We start from the raw sequence: 22,155 nt of genomic DNA, 5'->3' as shown, positions 1-22,155 counted from the left end.
AAATGTAATGATAAAATATGCTAAAAAAAATCATATAGGCATGAGCAATGAGAAAAGCAAGTGGTGGCGGCCATCTTCTTCCTCAGTGTGTAGTCACACCCTTTCTTTGTGGGTATGAGCAGTATCAACTTCCATATTTTAAGATGAACAAAGACAAATACGTCCAACTCAGCATATGCCCCTGGGTTGGGTACGCGATCCCGGCACTGATAATGCCGGCAGTCAGAATATCGGCAGCGTAATCCCAATGGTGGAAAGAAAGACACATGCAGGTAAGTATTCTAACCCTCCCCTCACGCAGCCTAACCGTCCCGTCCGATCCCCCTCCCCGCAGCCTGACTCTTATCCCAGCGCCGGGATTCTGACTGCCGGCATTATGTGTCCCGGCATACTGATTACATCACATGCCCTTATAAATGTAAATGGTATCTCCTGTCCTCCCCTGTTGCCTTCCTTCATTCTCTCACCAATCATTCCTATCCTTCCACATAGTTGACTTATGCAGAGAACAGATGTAAGCAGTCTCATTGGAGAAAAAGGCTTATTTATTAAATATGAATGCTATTAATTTGATGTCAAGTCTGTTTGGTGGAAAATTGGACTATTTATGAAATGTGAAGACTGACAATTTAATTTCATGGCTTCTTGCCTGGAAGGAAACCGATTTGTTTATATGTAAATTCCGCATTGACCATTCACAGGCATGTACTTCACTGCTTGTCTTGTTGTGTGCCGAGTTCAGCATTATCTCAGTCTTTTGACTCTGGCATCAGCATCTGACAATACTGAGCAGTCAAAAGAGAGGGGGAGATCCTTATTAGTGTCGGTAGGAAGAGTATTTTTCATAACACTTGATGGATGGGGCAGTTTAGTGTTGTCAGACTAAGTAGACCAGTGCAACTTTTTGTCTTCCAGTTGTTGGGGAAATACATACAGGCATCAGCATGCCCGCTGGAGCTTGCCAGAGATGGAAGGTAATTCTTGTTGGGAATTTGACGTCTGACTGAATGGGATTGTGAGCAACAAGTTATCAACCTCTGTTCCAACTGTAATAGGACTGCTATCTGCTTTTGTAACTACTATTGTAAGATCCCAAAAATATAGAGGCAGGAGCATAAATATGTTGGCTGCAGGGCGTGCCTTTGCTATGTTGTCAGGAGGCTTAGTTGGCCTCCATGGTCCACCTTCCCTCCACCAAGCTTACACCATTATCAGTGCCGAATGGTGCAGTAAGAACAGGTGACACTGTATTGAATGCAGAAAGGGACAGCGTACAAACTACTTGCCATGATTATACTGTTTTCAATACAGTGTATTGAATACACTAGATCATGGCAAGTAGTTTGTAGATTGTCTCTGTCTACCAGCCTGCTGCTTTGCAGCGAATCATGTTCAGCAGATTCCGTGCACAGGGCCTGATTCAGACCCGCTCGTGAGCGCTGAGCGATCGCAAGCGGGTCGATGGTGCCCTAGTGCGCATGCGCACGACGGAGGGAGCTCCGTCGTGCGCATGCGCGAGACCCGAATAGCGACGGCCAAGCCGTCGCTATGGGTCTCGCACTAAAGGGGGCGTGCTGTTGATGGTGAGTGACAGCACACCCCCTTTGGTGGGCGTGCCGGGGGCGTTGCTGCCCAGACGGAGGCGTACCCATGGGAACGCCTACCGTCTGGGGCCGGCCCCACTGACATCACTAGTGATGTCAGTGGGAGTGCTTTTTGCTCTGATAGAGCCAAAAGCACTCCTGGGCTTGCGGCACCGAGACCCTACCGCAGGGTCTCGTCGCAAGCCTCATGGTCGCGATGGTCTTGACCATCGCGACCATCTTTTTGGCCGCTCGCATAAGCTGTGGGTGGTCACCCACAGCTATGCGAGCGGCCAGGAGGCCGCTCCAATTTTAGGTAGGAGGGCCCTGATTCAGAGCGAGCGCTCTTGTCAGAGCGTCCGGCTCTGAATCAGGCCCACAGTGCACTAGGGGATGAAGAAAATAGTCGAGGTCAAGGAGCACATTACACAGGTGTGCACCAATGTGTACTAGGAACAGTGCAGTATAGTGTAAACTGGGGGCACTGTGTGGTATAATGGGTATCCAGTCTAAAGATCTACAGTAAAAAGGTAGACAATGTCTAGATAGACACCAGATGTTAGACAGGCAATCGGTCGACAGGGATACAATATCGACACACTAAAGGTTGACATGTAAGAAAGCCGAGAGGTACAAATGGTCAACAGTGTCAAATGGTCGACATGAAAATGGTCTAATTTTTTATTTCTTTTGTTAGGGTTAGGCACTTACCGGAGGGTTAGTGTTAGGCACTTACTCCAATGGTCAGCGTTAGGCACCAGGAGGGAGGGTTAGGGTTAGGCACTTACCGGAGGGTTAGGGTTAGGCTCTAGAAGGGATGGTTAAGGTCAGGCACCTACCCCGATGGTTAGGGTAAGGCACCAGGAGGGAGGGTTAGGCACCAAGGGGAGGGCTAGGGTGAAGATTAGAGTTAGAAGAAAAAAACGTGTCAACCATTTTCATGTCGACCATATGCATGTCGACCTTTTGACACTGTCGACCTTTTATCCCTTTTCGACTTATTGCCTGTCTAACATCTGGTGTCTATCTAGACATTGTCTACCTTTTTACTGTAGATCTTTCGATCCACAATCGTATAATGTGATCTGGGGGCACTCTGGCAAAATGTGAACTGGGGACACTATAATGAGGCATAATGTGAACTGGGGACACTATAATGAGGCATAATGTGAACTGGGGTTGTTTACAATGTGGAATAATGTGAATTGGCACTAAAATGTAGCATATTGTGAACTGTGGGCACTACAATGTGACAAGTGGATTGTGCGAAGTACAAACTGGCTTAATGTGAACTGGGAGCATTATTGGGTGCTGGTTCATTTGACTCATTAGTATAGGAGTTGGGCAAGTGCAGGGGTGGGCCTGGGCACCATAATAAAGTAGGGAGAGGCATAGTAAAATGTTTGGGATAAAGGGGTAGCAGGGAATGAATAGGGATATATGTATACTGTGTTTCCAAAAGGTATTCCTACTGTACATGAACAGTATGGCAAAACCTCAAATTAGCAGTTAATGCCAAGTTGTTCAAGATAATCAACTACTTTTGCGAAAGGTCTGTCTTCATATCAAATGACACTGGTAGAGTTTGGCATGCTGTGTTGACAGCTATAAATAACAGGTGTCTTTGAAAGAAGTGCTTACAGACTGGGGTCAGTGTGACTCAGAGTGTGTGGCAGGAATTGCTTTCTCCTACTGATCCTGAGCAGTTTCAAAAGTGATGCAAGTGGCATCTCTTGGTTATTTTCATTTTCATCACTGAAATAATATGGTCTACAAAAACAAAATCAAAGTACTGTAATTTTAGTAGTGACTAAGGGCCTGATTCAGCTTCAGACGGAATTGCAAAGCTGCTCACAAGCAGCTTAGCTATTCCGTCTGTGCTGATACGGTAATACAGGAGGAGGCATCACGCCTCCTGCTGCATTATGTATCTGTCCAACGCAGCATCGGATACTCTGCGGAACGTCGTCCGGCTAAGGTGACCCATAGAGTCACGCAGCCGCAGTTGAGAGGAAGAAGCCAGGAAATCTTTGTGAGCCGATGGAGATCCTGGCTTCTTCCCTCCCCCCCACGCATCGCTGCCCACAAACGGCAGCAGACTGTAAATCTGCACATGTGCAGAACAGGTCATGCGCTTGCGCAGATTCCAGATGATCGGGAGTCTCCGTTCAGCAGTGCACTGCTGAATAAGGCCCTAAGTACATAGGCAAAGATTTAGTGTTTTCCTAATTATAAAGTTGTGCGTCAAATCAAGGAATGATGCAGTACAGTATGCTGTAATTATATTTCATTGGTGTTTTCTTTATTATCTGTGTTGACATGGTGCAATAATTGCAAGAGACTGATTCGTACCACTTATATCTATTGTTGAAATTTTTTGGCCAAAATATTACTTCTAACTGAGTACCAGGTAAAAAAATAAGGGTAGAACAGACGGTGTAATGGATAGCATTACTGCCTCGAAGCACTGAGGTCGTGGGTTCGAATACCACTACGGCCCTAACTGTGTTTGCATATTCTCCCTGCGTAAGCACCCGTGTTTCCCCCCGGGAGCTTCGGTTTCCTCCCACAGTACAAAAATATACTGGTAGATTAATTGGCTCCCAACAAAAAATTATTCCTAGTTTGTAAGTGTATGTGACCATGTGATAGGGAATATAGATTGTAAGCTCCACTGGGGCAGGGACTGATGTGAATGGCTGCAGAATGTGTGCGCTATATAAATAACTGGTCATAAATAAATTAGAGCCTGATTCAGAGATGGACGTAAATGAGCAAGAACGCAGTACCTAACTTATGGACGCCTGCGTTTTTCTACCCACCTTCTGTTACCTTCCCCAAATGCTAACTGTCTGACACTCACTTTGCGAGTGAATCCTCTGTACGAGCGTAATCGCAATTCAATAGTTATGCCTGTACAGTGTGGCTTATGCACATGAGCAGTGGTAAACTATCACTCAATCAGGCCCTAAGTTTATAAAGTGTGGTGCTCTATATCTTATGGGGGAAAAAAGCTTAACCCTGAAAACCCTAATGCCCAGACATTCCAAATGTGTCAACTCTTCCAGATAATTATTGTTCTCATAAGGTGATTTAACTTTTGAAAAACTTAGTTGCTCTGTCCTCCGTACACAAATAATGGTAACCATTATCTCAGTAGGATGTACTATAGAAGTAGCTGTGTATTTGTTATGTTACATTGTTATTTATTCCAAGTAGAGGAATAAACAGTAGATGATTTTACATAGTTTACTATTTTTTTTCTTTGAGCTTTACCTTATACTATCAGACTTATGGGTGAGTGATCTCTAGCAATTGAAACTGGCAATTATAATCACTACACTAGGCATATCTGACCAGCCTCCATCTTTGAAGAAGCTTCAGATCTTGCCTTACTAATATTATGATGCAGTCACTGCAGTTCTCATCAGATAAAGACGATAGACTTTGCTACCCACTTGATGTGAAGGCTTGGTATGCGTTCAGCATCCCAGCGGTAGAGATGCCAATGCTTACATTACCAGCGCCAAAATACCGATGCCGGTCAGAATCCCGGCGCCAGCTTCTAGACCGCCGGGATGCCGAAGGTAAGTGACGGGGTTGGGGGGAGGGTTAGGGTTAGTTTTAGGGGTTAGGATTAGGCACTAGGGGGAGGATGAGGGTTAGGCACTAAGGGGGGAGGGTTAGGTTTAGGGTGCAAGGAGGAGGTTAGATTCAGGCACTAGGGGGGGAGGATTAGGGTTAGGCACCAAAGAGGGAGGGTTAGGGTAGGGAGAGGGGGAGGGTTAGCATACTGGCCAACAAGCAGGGCCGGCTCTGAGCGGTCGAACAGGGGCGCCACCCATAGAGGGCGCACCCTTCCCCAGCACCCCGATTTCAGCCGTGGGCTGAAGTGGCCCGCGGGTGGTCAAATCGGGGGGTTGGGGACCCCAACCGCCGCAGCTGTGCGGTGGTGCTGGGACCCCGGAGTCTGAACGGATGCTGTGCGCATGCGCGCGGCATCCATTCAGTGTCGTGAGAGGGCTGGGGGAAGCCCAGCTAGTATATCTATGTGCGACTGAGTCTCATTCAGCATGTGAAGTTCTACGATGCAACGGCCACAGTCTTTTAATCCACGTCAAGTTCCGGTTACAGTCTCAGTCGCACAAAGATATACAGTGTCATATAACAAATTAATCAGCACAATGAAAAGGACGCCCAGCGCTAGCAGCACGGGACCTGGCGGCTCACTCCCGCCAGGCATATCGCGTTACATGGAGTATTGAGGCTAGATTGCAAGGACACATCTGTAGCATTTCACTTTTGTGTTTCTCCGAGATCCTATAAACAGCTACAGTAATCTGAGCTGCCCTGTCAATGGCTACACAGCACAGTTCACCACTTATTTCATTGTTTTATTAGTAGACTTATCACACACATAGGTATTAAAGCTCCCACAGAACTTGAGTAAAGAATTGCAGGTGGGCTAAGACTTCAGCAATGAGATCCATGGCAAGACTCCGTTCCATACATAGGGTGCAAGATTGGTTCAACAGAATATCTGCTATTTGTCTTCCTTCCATAAATGTAACAAGCTTCAAAAAAGTGGCTGCTAACTAAAGAGATGACAGATGATTAAAAAATTGCTTGCATGACATATTGATAACTTTAGAGTCTGTCAGTCAGATGTAGAAGCGACTGGATCTTTTAAGGAGCCAGGGAAGAGAAGCATGCATTCATATCAATAGAATTTACTCACAAAATGTAGATGATAGCGGTCATTTATAGGCTACCAAACTGTTGGGATTTGACTTGAGGGAAGATAAATTGATTTTTATGCATGGACCTCAATGCTGCAGAATGCTTCAGGTGTGAGCCTAAATTATTATAATAAAGGCATGTTACTTGGCTATTATTACAATCCTGCAACAGTTCATCAAAAGTCCAGCATTGTAGCTATCCCACTCCTTGCACTAGTCACTTTTTGGGCTCACATAAACCACTATATTAATTTATAAACTCTTTTTTAAAGGTTCATGGTTGATAAAATAACCCTTATACCCTATATGTCATCAAGAACTAGCTGTGCTTTCTGTTAGAGCATAGATTAACTGTCATGCAGGCTTTTCATTTTTGGGTGGCTGGAGTATGCAATCCTCTGCATCTATGCATGCTATTGAAATTGATTGTATTTACCAACATACCTAATAAAAACCAATCGGGCTAATGTTGGTAAATACAGTCAGGCTATAACCACTTTTGGCCAATGATACTATAAAACAAGATTTAAGAGCCCACACTGGCGCAAGCTAGCTGCCAAAGTATAAAAACCGATGTTCCCACCGAGAACGATAATGATAAAATACAATATATGAAGTGGTAATACACAAAGGCGCTGATGCAGTCAAAAATGAATAAAATTAAAACAAAAATTAAAATAAAATAGCAGAATAGAAAAAACAAGGAATGTCCAAAATCTTATTAAAAGTCTCTCATATATACCTCCTTTGATTTGTTAATCTTAGATTTTTTTCTAGTGTAGTGAGTCCAGTTCCATGTTCCTCCAAAGCATATGAAAAGGAGACAAAAAAGGAGGGGGAAAGAGGAGACCGCAATATGGTGTAATATTGCACAATTTATTTGAAAAAAGGTTCAGACAAAATATTTCTTATAAAGATTTCCACAGAGATAAAATAATGCACAATGTAAACACTTTCTGGGATCACCCAAGGTGCAAATGATATCCAGACATATAAAAGGTTGGAACCGTACCGTGTATGGCACCAGATTCGGTGCTTCAAGAAGACATAAAACGGGAGACTTCCGGATAATCACCCATGTCCCTTTAGGTTTCTGGTTTGGCCAGCCAGACACAGTTCCAGGTTTCCAATTATTGAAAGCAGATAAATCCCAGCCTCCAACGCGTTTCGAGTATCAAATACTCTTTATCAAGGCTGTATCCACTTTTGGCCACTGAATAGTCAACTTTTGACTATATTACCAAACTCTAGCAACACTCAAATTTATTCTGGTTGTTTTTTCCTGAGGAAACAGGACCAATACCTGTGAAACGCGTTGGTGGTGGTAGTGAAAGAAGAAGCAGAATCTTTCACTGAAGTGATCTTGAAATGTACGAATTGTGAATGCATTATTGTAACTTTTTTGAACTTATATCATTATATACACTATTTATTATAGATTAAAGATTTTTTTTTCACCATTTTATTTGAACCACAAATTTATTACTATTAGGAAGCTATTATAAATGACTCTTTAGTTGAGTGCAATCATTATGATTATGTACAATAGGCATCATCACAAATCCAAGCTAAAATACTTGTTTCACCTCATGGGGATCATTATGGACAACTGAAACATCGCTGATTCCTAGGTGGTCCTTGTGGTAGGGTCTCGTTGCCGCAAGCCCCAGAGAGATTTCGGCTCTCACAGAGCCGGAATCTCTCCCACTGACAACACTCGTGATGTCAGTGGGGCCGTCCCCAAACGGAGGCGTTCACATGGGAACGCCTCCGTTTGGGCAGCCACTCCCCTGGTCCGCCCACCAAAGGGGGCGTGCTGTCACTCAACATCGACAGCACGCCCCCTTTGGTATGAGACCACCATCGACCCGCTTGCGAGCGCATAGCATTCACGAGCGGGTCTGAATCAGGCCCTCTGTTCACAGACCAATCAGGGGTACACACCTGCTGACGCGCTCGAGTTATATAGGCTATTCGATTGAACGGCCCATAAATCGCACAGTGTGTACCCAGCTTTAGTCATTACACTCAGCCACAGTGCTCCTCCTCCTGGCAGCATCCTTTATCTAGGACAGTGGTGTCAAACTCTGGCCCTCCAGCTGCTGTGGGACTACATATCCCAGCATGCCCTGCCACAGTTTTAGCATGCCCTAATAGCAAAGCTCTGGCAGTGCCTGCTGGGACGTGTAGTTCCACTGCAGCTGAAGGGCCCGAGTTTGACACCACTGATTTAGGAGAAATATGTGACAGAAAAGATACTGCTGGAAGCTGAATCAGATGGACGACCCTCCAGATACATATGACAGAATGACAAATTAATATGAAGTGATGTATTTGTGGTGTTAGCAGGGTTATAAAACTGTATGTACAGTATATAAATATGAGTCTTTAAGATTCCATTAACTTGATGTAATGTACAAGTATTTTCTTTGAATTATCATGTATTTGTGGATGTATGTAGCCTACTATAAAAGTGATTCAGTCCATATATGATACCTATCTGCATTATAAGTGTGAGTTTATATTTGTCAATATTACAAAATGCTATTTCATGTAAGGACAACTTTTTATGTCGGCTGCAATAATGAGATAATGATGACAATGGCTGTTTACCACCAGAGTTACATAGCATAGCCTGTCAGACCCACTTTCTGTGAGTGGACATTAGTTGGAATTTGAGCCTGGTGTTTCTGCTGAGGTTTGTGTTGTGTCTTTTGTGCAAACATTGTAATTGTTTTTCCTTATCTTAAATTGGTGCAGAAATAGCATTTAGGCTGAAATGTTTTCATATTAGTTTTCCATGTGCTAATATTAGCCACAGACTGAATGTATACAAGTGACATCAGAGGGGAGCTATAGATTTATGGTGCAGTCCTTGTCAGCTACTTAACAGGTGCAAGGGACAAATGACCTCTTACTGCTCCCTCAGTACATATGTGCAGATCTGTGATAACGTCACCTCATTCTCCTGAATGCCTTGGCTGATCTGTCCTGGGGCAAGCCCTGTTTGTGATATGTTATCCACACACTGAAAGGTGTAAATGGAGCTCGATTTCTGAGCAGAATTTAATTTATTTTCTTAATTCACTAGATATAAACAGCTATTTGTACCTGATAAACTTTGCACACTGGGCATGCTGAGTTATGTTTGTTCTAAAGTGATTATACTAGTTGATTTATTTATATTTTTTTAGCAGGTACAGATGGAGTTGAAGTGACCTCAGAGGTATCCCACACTCCCAGTGTACAGTGGGCCTGCAGCCCCCATGTACACGCCCCTTTATCTGTGACCACGCCCCTTTATCTGCAACCACGCCCCCCATGTACCGGGTTCTTACTGGAAAATGTTGGAGGGTATGCATAATGCAGCCCATTTCCCTTTACTTACATCCGCAATACCTCGCTAGACAGCGAAAACATTGGTCACATCGGGAACCATCGAATCTATTAGCATAATAGTGGTTGATCTGACCTCACTCAGGATTTGGGCCGCTTCCTATATGCATCTAGAGCTCTGGCTGCTTCTTCAGTCACAGGGGCTTAATTAAGCACGCCTGTTTTTCACTGACCACTCCCCGTCACCACCTGCAAAGGTCACTTCCTGTCAATCAAAGTGTGCTGAGATTGTGTGCTCCCTGCGATCACTACCCAATCGCCGCACTGCGATGCATACGTATGCGCAGTGTGAAACAATCGACCGGGTGCGTGCGAAATCGCGGCTGCATTCCTTGCTGAATCAGGCCCAGTATTCTGCAAACACCATTCATATACAGTCAGGTGCAAAAATATTGGGACATTGACAGAATTTTCATATTTTGGCCTCTATTCACATCACAATGGCATTGAAATGAAACAAACAAGATGTGCTTTAACTTCAGACTTTCAGATTTAATTTGAGGGTAATTACATCCAAATCAGGTGAACGGTGTAGGAATTACAACGGTGTCTATATGTGCCTCCCACTTTTTAAGGGGCCAAAAGTAATGGGACTATCAACTCAAAAGCTATTTCATGGACAGGTGTGGGCTATTCCCTCGTTATTTCATTATCAATTAAGCAGGTAAAAGGTCTGGAGTTGATTCTAGGTGTGACACTTGCATTTGGAATCAGAGCTGTCACTATCAGTGAAGCAAGCCATCATTAGGCTGAAAAATCAAAACAAACCCATCAGAGAGATAGCAAAAACATTAGGTGTGGCCAAATCAACTGTTTGGAACATTCTTAAAAAGAAAGAACGCACCGGAGAGATCAGCAACACCGGAAGACCACGGAAAACAACTGTGGTGGATGACAGAAGAATTATTTCCCTGGTGAAGAAAAACCCCTTCACAACAGTTGGCCAAATCAAGAACACTCTCCAGGAGGTAGGTGTATATGTGTGAAAGTCAACAATCAAGAGAAGACTTCACAAGAGTGAATATAGAGGGTTCACCACAAGATGTAAACCATTGGTGAGCCACAAAAACAGGAAGACCAAATTAGAGTTTGCCAAAAAATATCTAAAAAAGCCATTACAGTTCTGGAACAACATCCTATGGACAGATGAGACAAAGATCAACTTGTACCAGAGTGACGGGAAAAGAAGAGTATGGAGAAGGAAAGGAACTGCTCATGATCCAAAACATACCACTTCATCAGTGAAGCATGGTGGTGGTAGTGTAATGGCGTGGGCATGTATGGCTGCCAATGGAACTGGTTCCCTTGTATTTATTGATGATGTGACTGTTGACAAAAGCAGAATGAATTCTGAAGTGTTTCGGGCAATATTATATGCTCATATTCAGTCAAATGCTTCAGAACTCATTGGACGGCGCTTCACAGTGCAGATGGACAATGACCCAAAGCATACTGCAAAAGCAACCAAAGAGTTTTTTAAGGCTAAAAAGTGGAATGTTATGCAATGGCCAAGTCAATCCCCTGACCTGAATCTGATTGAGCATGCATTTCACTTGATGAAGAAAAAACTGAAGGGAAAATGCCCCAAGAACAAGCAGGAACTGAAGACATTTGTAGTAGAGGCCTGGCAGGGCATCACCAGGGATGAAACTCAACGTCTGGTGATGTCTATGCGTTCCAGACTTCAGGCTGTAATTGCCTGCAAAGGATTTGCAACAAAGTATTAAAAGTGAAAGTTAGATTTAGGATTGTTTAGTTTGTCCCATTACTATTGGCCCCTTAAAAAGTGGGAGGCACATATAGAAACCGTTGTAATTCCTACACCGTTCACCTGATTTGGATGTAATTACCCTCAAATGAAATCTGGAAGTCTGCAGTTAAAGCACATCTTGTTTGTTTCATGTCAAAGCCATTGTGGTGGTGAATAGAGGCCAAAATATGAAAATTTTGTCAATGTCCCAAAATTTATGCACCTGACTGTAACTTCTCACTCATTTGCCTATTGCAGTTACTAGTATAGATTGTATTATTTCATTAGAAATGTGTTTCTTTAAGCATAAATGAATTCAGTACATGTAAGTACATTTTGTGGGATGTTCCGGAGCATTTTAGATGAAATAGGACATAGGACATATGGGAGGATCAGAAACTCCTGTAAAGGAGAAATCTACACCAAACTTTTATCTTGTTTCATTTTGCCACTTTGTGTTATGTAAGTGGATGCTTGTAATGGCAGCTGTGGAGTCAGGAGCATAGAGAAATATAAACTGTTTATTGAAACAAAAGCATAGTCCAGGCAATGCAGAAAAACAAGGAGTGATACTTGAACCGAACTGGAACCAGAGGCTTGAACCAGACTGGAACTAGTGGTAAACAGAAAATTGAAGGTACAGTACGGTATGCAAAATTGGATACAAACAATAAACACAGGCTGCAGAATGGATGAGTCAGATTCACTTGCAGCGACCCACATGCTGGAAGTCTAACTTTGGGGGGGGGGTTTCAAACAGTTGATTTATGAATAATCTTAATATCGATCAAGATCGATAGACATAGACGTCATATCGATTTCTAAACAAAACCAGTATATCATCCGTTGGTCTTCAGCTTCAATTAAAACCTGACGTCGGTGCTGTCAACATGTGACCCCCCCCCTATTTTTCTATAATTAGCACTGGGCTAGAACAGCCTGGGGGCTTACACTATAACAGGGAGACAGGGACCGTGGGGTCCCCCTGCCATAATGTAAAACCAGGCCCAAACTGGTCAGACCAGGGATGGAATTCCTCGAAAAGTTGGGATCCCAAACATAAAATGAAGTCCACCCTCTCGAGGAACTATCTGCCCGTGACTGAAAGCCAGCACGGTCAGCACTGTACACTATCTGTACAGTGCCTAAAGCGAAATGACTGAGTCACTACCATGGGGTTGCACTGATTGGCTGAGAGAGCTGTTGGCACGGCTCTCTCAGCTGAAAGGTCATGGGGCTGGTTATGGATTTAGAGGGGGAGGCACAATATTTTTTTTTCCAACTCTTTATTTTAACCCTAAGAAGCCCACACAGATCAAAGCGATCAGTGCAGTGCTTCTCCCAATATTTGGGCATGTTTTTGGTCAGTTTTCGGTCGTTTTACAAACCAACCGTTTGTAAATCTGGTTGATTTTATAGTTGTCTATATAAAACTATCAATTGTGCATCTAATGTTTTACAGTATTCTAGACATCGTTGATTTTTTAGAATTCAGGTTTGACCTTAGTAAATTTGCGGGTTTTGGTTGGTTTGCAATTTTTACAAAACCAATGATTAGTAAATATACTCCCTGACATCAGGGGCGTAGACAGTCGTGACGGGCCCCGGGGAAGGGGGTGTGGTGTAATAGAGGGAGGCTTGGCCACGCCCCCTTTAGGATATATATATTAAGAAAATATTTTTGCAGCGCTGCGTAGCATAGCTGGGCGCTGGGGAGGGGGCGCTGTGAACCCCTCAGCCCGGCGCAAATCCAGGAGGGAGGCGCGATCAGTGTGATTCCTCCTCCCCACAGGCATAGGAGACTGCTGCGGGTGCTGGGCTGCTGTGAGGTAAGAGGGAGGGGGGGGGGTGGCACTGGGCCCCTCCAGCAAGCTTGGGTAATTAGTACCCACTCCGTCCCCCCCTGTCTGGCATTGGAGTATCAATAATGTGTGCAGGGTGTGTGGGGTCCACACGTCACACCCTGCACCCATATAATTTTACTTGCCTCTCTGGAGTCACACGTCGGACGGCGCGGCATTCAGAAATCACTGGAAAAATGGCGCAGTGGCCATTTTCCCAGAGAATTGCGCATACGTGGTAGAGAAGTCTTCGGGAACATAGAGCGGTTGCCATGTTCCCAGAGACCTGCGCAGTAGACTCTGGTAAAAAGCCAGTGTCTACTGCGCTGCTATACAGGAAGGGGCTCTTAAACTACCCATGCCCCCGGGTGTGTTAAAATATGCTTATCAGATCCAAGCCTTCTATGCGGGATTGCTACTTTAATAACTGTTTCAGTACATTAATGTTCTAGGGTTGTCACAAAATGAAAGTACCTAGAAATTGAAATAATACATGGTTCCTCTCCGATGGCTGCATTCTTTTCTGAGACATGTAAAAATGCACAAAAGCATAGAGTATTTTCACATGGCTTAAAGCATCACAATTCTGAAGTGAAATTTTACAGTATTGCAGGCTAAGTGAATCCAGGCACTCTACAGCCCTAACACAGAAAATAAGAAACATATCCTGGCTTTCAATACAGAAGTTAACTATGTGCTAATCTTCCTTTCAGGCAGCTGTAGATGTTATCTTGGTAGTACACTTCTAATCATTTTGTTATGGATCCAACATTTTTCTCTGCTTCCTCCGCTTTTACTACGTAAATCACTAAACTTATATATATATATATACTCAACACAAACATTTGCCCAATTAACATTTTGTACAGGGCATGAGGTCATCATTTGTGAAATAAAAAGTTGTTTTCATCACCAGTATTAAGAGAGGTTCTGTATTGTACAGTAGGGGTATATTTACTAAAGTGAGATGTTGCCCATAGCAACCAACCAGATTCCAGCTATTATCTTCTAGAAGGTGCTAGTTAAATGTTAAGTAGAATCTAATTGGTTGCTATGGGAAACATCTACATTTCTAAAAACTCTCACTTTAGTAAATATACTGCTAAGTGTAGTAAAGCTGTACAATTTCTTACCACATGAGCAAATTTACTAACAGGGGGCCTGGATCGCAATGGCAGTTGCAAACGCAGATCGGCCGATGGTGCATACTTCGTATGCAGTGCATGTGCGCAGGTTAGCATTGCGATCGCAAAGCGATCCCGCACGCAGATAGAAAGCCATTGCAGAGTGAGTGATTGTCAGCATTTGGGGGTGGTGACAGGGGAGTGGTCAGAGAAACACAGGCGTGCCTGTCCATTACATGGGCGTGCATAAATTAGTCACTGTGGCGGCATACGCAGTTTGAGTACTCGCTGCGTGCGACGAGATTTGCAATTTTGGAGACAGGTCAGACCTGCTGTACTTCTGCGTGAGGGGCCGATGTTATTGATGTATACGCAGGACTGCGAGGTCTTACGGATGTGAGATAGCGGTAGTTGGTGTCTCTATGCCGGGTGAGCAGTTGCAAACATTGGCATATTTTCGCAGCAGAACTGTGTGCGTAATCGTAGCTGCGCGCGCAATAGCGATCCGTAATGAATCAGGCCTAGAATGTAATGCTTATTTGGATACTTGATTTACAAGGAATGGTGTCTGTAGCTATAATTAGTAAATAGGGCAGGGGTATTCATCATGCAGCCCTCCAGCTGCTGTGGTACTACACATCCCTGCATGCCCGGCCACAGTTTTGCTATTAGGGCATGCTAAAACTACGGTAGGGCATGCTGGGATCTGTAGTTCCACAGGAGCTGGAGGGCCAAATGTTGCATACCCCTGACCTACAGATGTGCCCATATACATCTGCGCTACAAGTCACGTTACACATTGGCCCTGATTCAGACCCGCTCGCTGCCGGAAGCAGCTCGCAGGTCTGAAGGGCGTTTTTATTTTTTTTTAGTCCAGCCTTCTGGTCGCTGGCTAAGCAGTGGGTGCGCGTGCGCACTGCCCGGCCATCGACCCGCATGCGAGCGCTGTGCAAAAAAAGTAGTGTATAGGCACTAAGCTGGGTAACACACTCAACCGACTTAGACGCAGACCACCTATCGCGCCAACCGAGCGGCTGATTTGGTAAGCTATACACACTTGCCAATCTGCCGCTTGATATGTCTGGAAAAAATACCACAACTGCGCGGGCATTTAAATATGCCGGTCTAGTTGTGATGTCAGTGTCTGCGGTCTCAGAACACACAAGCAGAACTATGGGGTCTATTTATCAAGCAGTGAAAAGTGTGGAGAAATGGACCAGTGGAGAAGTTGCCCATAGCAACCAATCATCTCCTACCTATTATTTTATAGACTGTACTTAATAAATGCTACTTCAAAGCTGATTGGTTGCTATGGGTAACTACTATGGAATGAAAATCTGTCCAACATCTCTCTGTTTTGAAGATCTGGCCTAAAACTTTATTGTGATCAGTTTGATACCTCTATGCTGTGGTTCCCAAACTTTTTTGTATCACGGCACCCTAGAGTATCAGCATTGTTTTCAGGGCACCCCTAAGCCAAAAGTGTGTTATTGAGAAATTCAGAAACAAATGTAGTAAAGTGAAGTAAATTGTGCTTACCTGTCATCCTTGCGCTTCTGTTTGTCCACATATTTACATTACATTGACCATAAATAATTTGATTTGGTGCTGGACCACCAAACTAAGGCACCCCTGCACAGGGCCGTAGCTAGGGTGGTGCTGCCGATGCCACCGCACAGAGCGCAACAGCCCTAAGGGCGGAACACCGGCCGCCCATCTCATTCTCTCTTTTTGTGCTGCTGCTTAAACTGCGGAGCACGGCCGCGGCGCCAGGCAGTGTATAGCTCCAGAGGACAGTCAGCCGCAGCCTCCCCCACGTGACACTGTGAAAGTTTGACTAAGTCTGAGTCTCCGCCTCCCGGGTCCTGGCGCTGGCAATACGCACGCAGAGTTGGATTATGGAGGAAACACAGGGGGTTAGTACCACCAGGTCCCCCTCTCTCAGGTGCCCCCCGGCAGGAGCAGCCACCGATCCAGCTCAGATGCCAGCAACATTACTCCGAACAGCAGCAGCAGCTTTCCCGCGCTGCTGCTGGATACGAGGCTGAGCAGCAGAATTGTCCCGTGCTGCTGGAGTCTGTCCCAGGCGTGGCAGCAGGGACAGGACGGACACCTGGCCAGGGGAGGGGACTGAGCGGACAGCGGACGCACGCAGGCAGCAATGCCCACCTGGCAAGTTAGGCTGCTGTGCAGACTGGAGGCCCTGCCAATGTGTGGAGCACGCTGCATATAAAGAATATCTATGAAGAGGTAGAGAGGCTGCAGCAGGAACTTACAATCATCTTGCCACGTGCTGAGAGCCATCCAAGCGCATCTCCACTCAGGAGCAGCAACTAGGAGCACTGCGTCTTCTGGCAGCTAGTAAGTACCCTGATACCCTGTGCTACCCACTGCTGTGTCCTCATACCCATCATCACATAACTTCTGCACGCTAGTACCTAGGCTTAGAAGAGATCTTCTCTTCCCCACTGCCGTCAGTTACTACCAGCCAGGGTCCTTCGCATGGCACTGTGAGGGGAATTCAATTAGAGGCGAAAAGCCATATTCGCCTGTTTTTTTGTGAAAAATTTGCCTAAAAAAAAATTCGCCAAATTCAATTCCAGGACAATTTCACCTAAGTGGAAACAATTCTCCAAAAATGATTCTCCAATCAATAGCTGGTGAAAAGAAATGCAAAATCTTTATTTTGGGGTGCAAACGTGGGGAAACAACTCAGACCCCTTGGGACAGCCCCCCAAAGGACAAATACGCAAAAAAAACAGAAACTAAAACCTAAGAACACCCCAAAAAAGACATATCATTTTTGGGGTGTCAATTTAAAAAGTGGGGGGATAAACATTAAAATTAGCGAAAAGACTTCTTGGGGGTCCACAAGTATGGGTCAGGTGTTTTTGGGATTGCAGGTGCATGCAGCAGGTGGATTTTTCACGTTTTTTAAAAGTTCACTTTAGAGACATAAAAACATGCTTGCGCCCATTTTCAAGCACCCCAAATTTGACAGGAATTCTTATTTTCACCAAAAACTACAGCTTTATGCCATTCTTCACCACTTTTACAAAAACGCTAATAGCAAGCAATTTACACAACTTAAGTACACAAAATAGCTTTATTAGGGCTATTAGTACACATCTATACTGATTCCCTATGTTAGTGCATCTTTTTCTGGGGTACAGACTGATTTCCCCAATTCTTTCAATACTTTTCACCTGTTCCGTATTCGCCTGTTTCCGTGTTCGCCTGTTTTGCAATTGAATTAGGCGAAAAGCAGGGACGAGCACGGAATAAATTCGCCTCTGAAACAGGCGAATGAAGCGAACAGTCGGACAGGCGAAAACTTTGCCTCTAATTGAATATGGCTCTATGTGGTCAATGAACACTGGAAAGAACCTGCCAGATGAGGTCACTCCCAACCCTGCAGTGCTACTACAACATGTGCAGCAGTAGAGGCAGGCTGTTTGCAACAAAGATGTGGTACTACAAGTCCCAGCAGCTTGCCTTAAGCTTGGGGGGGGGACATCAAAGCTCTTACTCGCAAAGGGCACCAAAATTTCTAGTTACGGCTCTGCCCCTGCAAGTGTCCCCAAGGCACCCCAGGGTGTCACGGCGCACAGTTTGGGAACCACTGTTCTAGAGTCCACCTAAAGTTACACTGTAGCACGAATGCATATATATGAAACAGCTTTGCCACATTTACAGAAATATATGGGTATAAGAAAGCACATGTCCACAGCACTGTAATCTATACCTGACGATTTAATGCCTATGTAAAGTGCACCTGGCACCATCTAGGGCAGACTGTTTTCTCAGGCCCTGGACACATGGACATAAAAAACAACACCTGTGAAAAGCAATAAAAAATGTATACTGTGACCCTGCCTTTAAAGAAGCATTAAATGTGCTCTCCCATGTGCTTAATGAGTGCCCACTTTGAACTATATATATATATTATATATATATATATATATACAGTATATATCCGTGTTCTCCCCAGGCTGTTTTTTGTGGGTGCACCACCCGGCACTTTGGGAGCCTGCAAGTGGGGACAGTATCTGGGAGCTGTATAAAAAGGACCAGATCCTACAGACTTTGCAGCTTTTTCATAATCAGACGACTGGGCCTCTAATAAGAAGAGGAGAATTAATATATAAAATGTTATTTCAAGTTTAAATCATTATAAGGTCCGGGTTTAAAACATTTTATTATTGCGAAGGCCCCCACTCGCAGGTGGTGAGGGTGTGGAATAACTGCATGTCCGGAAGGGAATAATCATACGGACAAATCCAAGTAAAGGTATCCAGGCCTGGAGGGAATATCAGAGAATATACCAACTTGTGATCTGCATATGCTTTGCCTTATTCTGGTACGCAGGATTACTCACCATTAGTACTGCACATGTTACTTTGTTCTTTGTGTTTGGAAATTAAAACGGTGTTATGCTATGTGGAGCTCCTCTTGTGTTCTTTTTTTGAGGTCTACACTAACGGGTGTTTCAAGGGAACGTGGAGAAGGAGCATTTATTAGAGTTATGAAGAAAGTTGGCTAAAGAAAATTGGAACTTTGGGGGACAATTTCTATCCCTGGATGGTATTTTTATAATAATTTGGTCAAATTTTTCTTTCCTAGAAGGAGCGCAAATTTCCACTTGTATATTTATTGAGTGATTATGTGTTTGAGTTCACAACCATTTCAGTGATGGGCCTGTGACACTCCCATAACACACCAATAAAATGGACCATCGCTGTGCGTCAGCATAGCCACCGCCCAGGACCGCCTAATACATTTTCAAAACAATTCTGAGACTCTGCATCTCAATCACAGCTGTGACCAGGGGTGTATGTATAATGGGCGCAGGGTGTGCTGTGCACACGGGCCCCCAGGTCCAGACACACCCTGCAACCATATTATCTAAAACTTACATCTCTGAGGTCCCGCATCGTGTCTTTCAGTGCTGCTCAAAACACCGGAAAATGACCGCCGCGGCCATTTTTCCAGCGCTTTGCGCATGCACTGTGAGGAAATCGCCAGGAAAATGGCAGCCGCTCCATTTTCCCAGCGTTCTGCGCATGCGTAGTAGACTCTGGGCACACTCTAGTGCCCAGAGTCTACTGATTCTGCGGTGGCCGGCCAGCCTCGCCAGTCGGCTGCCGGCCGCCGGGGTGAGAGTAGGGGGCCGTGGCGGGGGATGTACATGGGCCCCCTCCTCTCTAAAGATGCCCCTGGCTGTGACCCTGTGCGCACAGACTCTAGACGCATGTACAGTAGAGGATAATTGCTCTGCTGCTTCTGACATCATAACTGCATGCAGCTCAGATTCGGGCCCTATGTATATAGTACAGTGTGCTGCATGGAGACACTTCTGAAAGCTCTCTGAAAAGTGATGGCAAACACAAGGATTTCTCTTTGCTTGTTATGTAAATGCTCATGTGTATAGTGAGTAACAGTCATGATTTTTTAAATACTTTGTCATAATGCAAAATCACCACATATTGTCATTACACATCTGTTTTTTGGTGCTCTTATGTTGCTCTTAATCTTTAGAAAAACGTAATTTCCATAAGCGTGTTACAATAGCAGTCTGTGTTCTGGAGGTGTGTTATACTTTCTTGTGAAATATCAAGTAGTGTATTTGCAATAAACTATACCAAAGACCTAAGACATTGCATCTGGTGTCCATTTGCAATTCTAGTGTCAGGAACAAGGACATTGCGCTAGACGTAGGGTTTCTCTCCCAGCGGTTGGAAAACATGTACAGTGACTCTGATTGTTTCATGAAATGAGCTACAAACCCCTTAAAACAGGACATATGTACTAATTAACGTGTTGCGATTTAAAATTTACTTTTAAAATCACATTAAAACGTAAAGGTAAGCAAATAAAACAAAACCTCACACTGTTGAATGTATTAGGCACAAATCTAACAAACAGTACTTCAGAAACAAAAGCCATGTATTGGTGTGCTTACACCTCCATAGAACCCCTTCATACACTATTATTGTCCCATAACAAGCACTGTACTCTAGACAGTGACACACAGAACAGCAGTTACACTAAGCTTAGAAGCACAGAAGACCACATCTACTACATGCCAGGTTAGGTCACCACTAAGCATTTAAATGTATAGTAATTAGCCAAAATCACCTGTCACAGAATTTACACTAGGACCATCTGCTTTTATCATTACAGACCACCACAACTGAAAGAAATATAAAGATCTTTTAGCTTCACTGCTTGAGATTAATGATCGACTAACATGATGATTAAATCTCTTACTGAAATGCACTTACCCTAGAGATGATTAGGGGCTGATTAAAATCTATACCCCCAGTCAGCCTGAATCCCCAAGGAGCAGGTCCAGGCAGGACCACATTTTGTGGCATTTTGTTTCTCTTCGTCACGTGAAAGTTTAGTGATGTAAGAAATAAAGACAATTAAAGTAGATTTGTTAGATGCAGTTCCTCAAAAAAAAAGTCTTCCTGCTAGCAGCAGCTGAAACAGCCTGATTCCCCGATGCCTTATCTTCTCTTTATCCCTTCCCCAGGCTGACGTCACTGCCTGGCCAGGAGACCCAGAGAGAGGAGAGTGAGAGGGGAGGAGAATGGGCAGAAGAAGGGAGAGGAAGACAGGGAGACTTGCTTTTTGGAGAACAGTGCAAGGATTCTTAATCCTTAGGGCACTTTAGTCTTCATAACTATATTAACTATTAAATGTGCCTTGCAATTAGTATGTATTCACATGGTCATTACACTGTTGCCATGCTGGAGATATAATGAGAAGAATGAAGTCATGTTTTGCTTATTTTCAGGACCTACACAATTCTACATTTATTAACACTTTTCTGTGTATCATCCGCATCATTCACCCTAAACCAATAGTACATTACACATATATACATATACAGCAGTGACCGTACAATGGGTAACAGTAGTCCCGGATCATTGTTCTGATATTTTTATTGTTGCCAGTTTTTTAAAATGTCCATTGACTCCTTATGTTGTGAGAACGTGTAAATCCAGTGATTAGCATAAGCTGGGTGTGATTGGTTTTATGGAAGGGTATATATGTATCTATAATATTGGGAATCATAATTGGAAAAGTTATGGCTCTATTGTAGACTATTTGGGGTATATGTAATATCCTGCGGACAGCAGTCATTTAAAAGTCAAAATCAACCTGGCTTTGCCTTATAAATGACTGCTACTTTATAACATTGAGTAGTCTCGCACAGGACTCGCCGGGGCTCCTTATACCTCTCCATCTGTCTGACCATCGAATATTCAACCAGCCCTATGACAAGCGAGGTTTCTACTTATGACTATGGCTGCCTGTGGCTGTGTATCTGGAGACTTAGCGGCTTGCATTGACACTCCCATGACCCGCCCACTGATCAGGGACCATTTTTTGCGTGAACTACTAGCCACTGCCCAGGATCGCCCATCACTTTTCCACAACATTTCTGATACTGTCCATCACGCTTGCACCAGCGTGTTTGTCCCTAAACTCTGTGTAACGCATGCCTCCTATAAGTCTCGCTCAGCTATGTGAACATGTGGATTGCGCGTGGGTCTGAATCAGGCCCATATTGCCTAGATAAGAATGATTTTTCAGCGATTTATCTAAAAACTTTGCGGGAGTCAATCTCAGTGAATAGTGTATAATAAGTTATAGCTTTACCTGTCTTTTCCACTGTATGCACAGAAAATAAAGAGATGTGTGGGAGTATGG

General features: G+C 44.2%; 1 protein-coding gene across 2 annotated transcripts in view; it reads right to left on the bottom strand.

Moving 5' to 3' along the window:
* The window catches only part of PDLIM3 (PDZ and LIM domain 3), a 50,636-nt gene extending 29,656 nt beyond the window's left edge, over window positions 1-20,980 (bottom strand). Inside the window, exon 1 of one of the 2 annotated variants that reach the window (XM_088478779.1) lies at window positions 20,718-20,980. In XM_088478779.1, the coding sequence (XP_088334905.1) occupies window positions 20,718-20,810 (93 nt within the window). In that variant the 5' untranslated portion in view covers window positions 20,811-20,980. The remainder of the gene's footprint in view (window positions 1-20,717) is intronic. The other variant, XM_088478778.1, reaches the window with a different exon arrangement.
* Window positions 20,981-22,155: the final 1,175 nt, after the last annotated feature.

Source organism: Taudactylus pleione, unplaced genomic scaffold (assembly GCF_031769625.1).
Source record: "Taudactylus pleione unplaced genomic scaffold, aTauple2 ptg000218l, whole genome shotgun sequence".
Taxonomy (NCBI): domain Eukaryota; kingdom Metazoa; phylum Chordata; class Amphibia; order Anura; family Myobatrachidae; genus Taudactylus; species Taudactylus pleione.
Note: the sequence above shows the minus strand (reverse complement) of the source record. Positions and strands in the feature narration are given on the sequence as shown.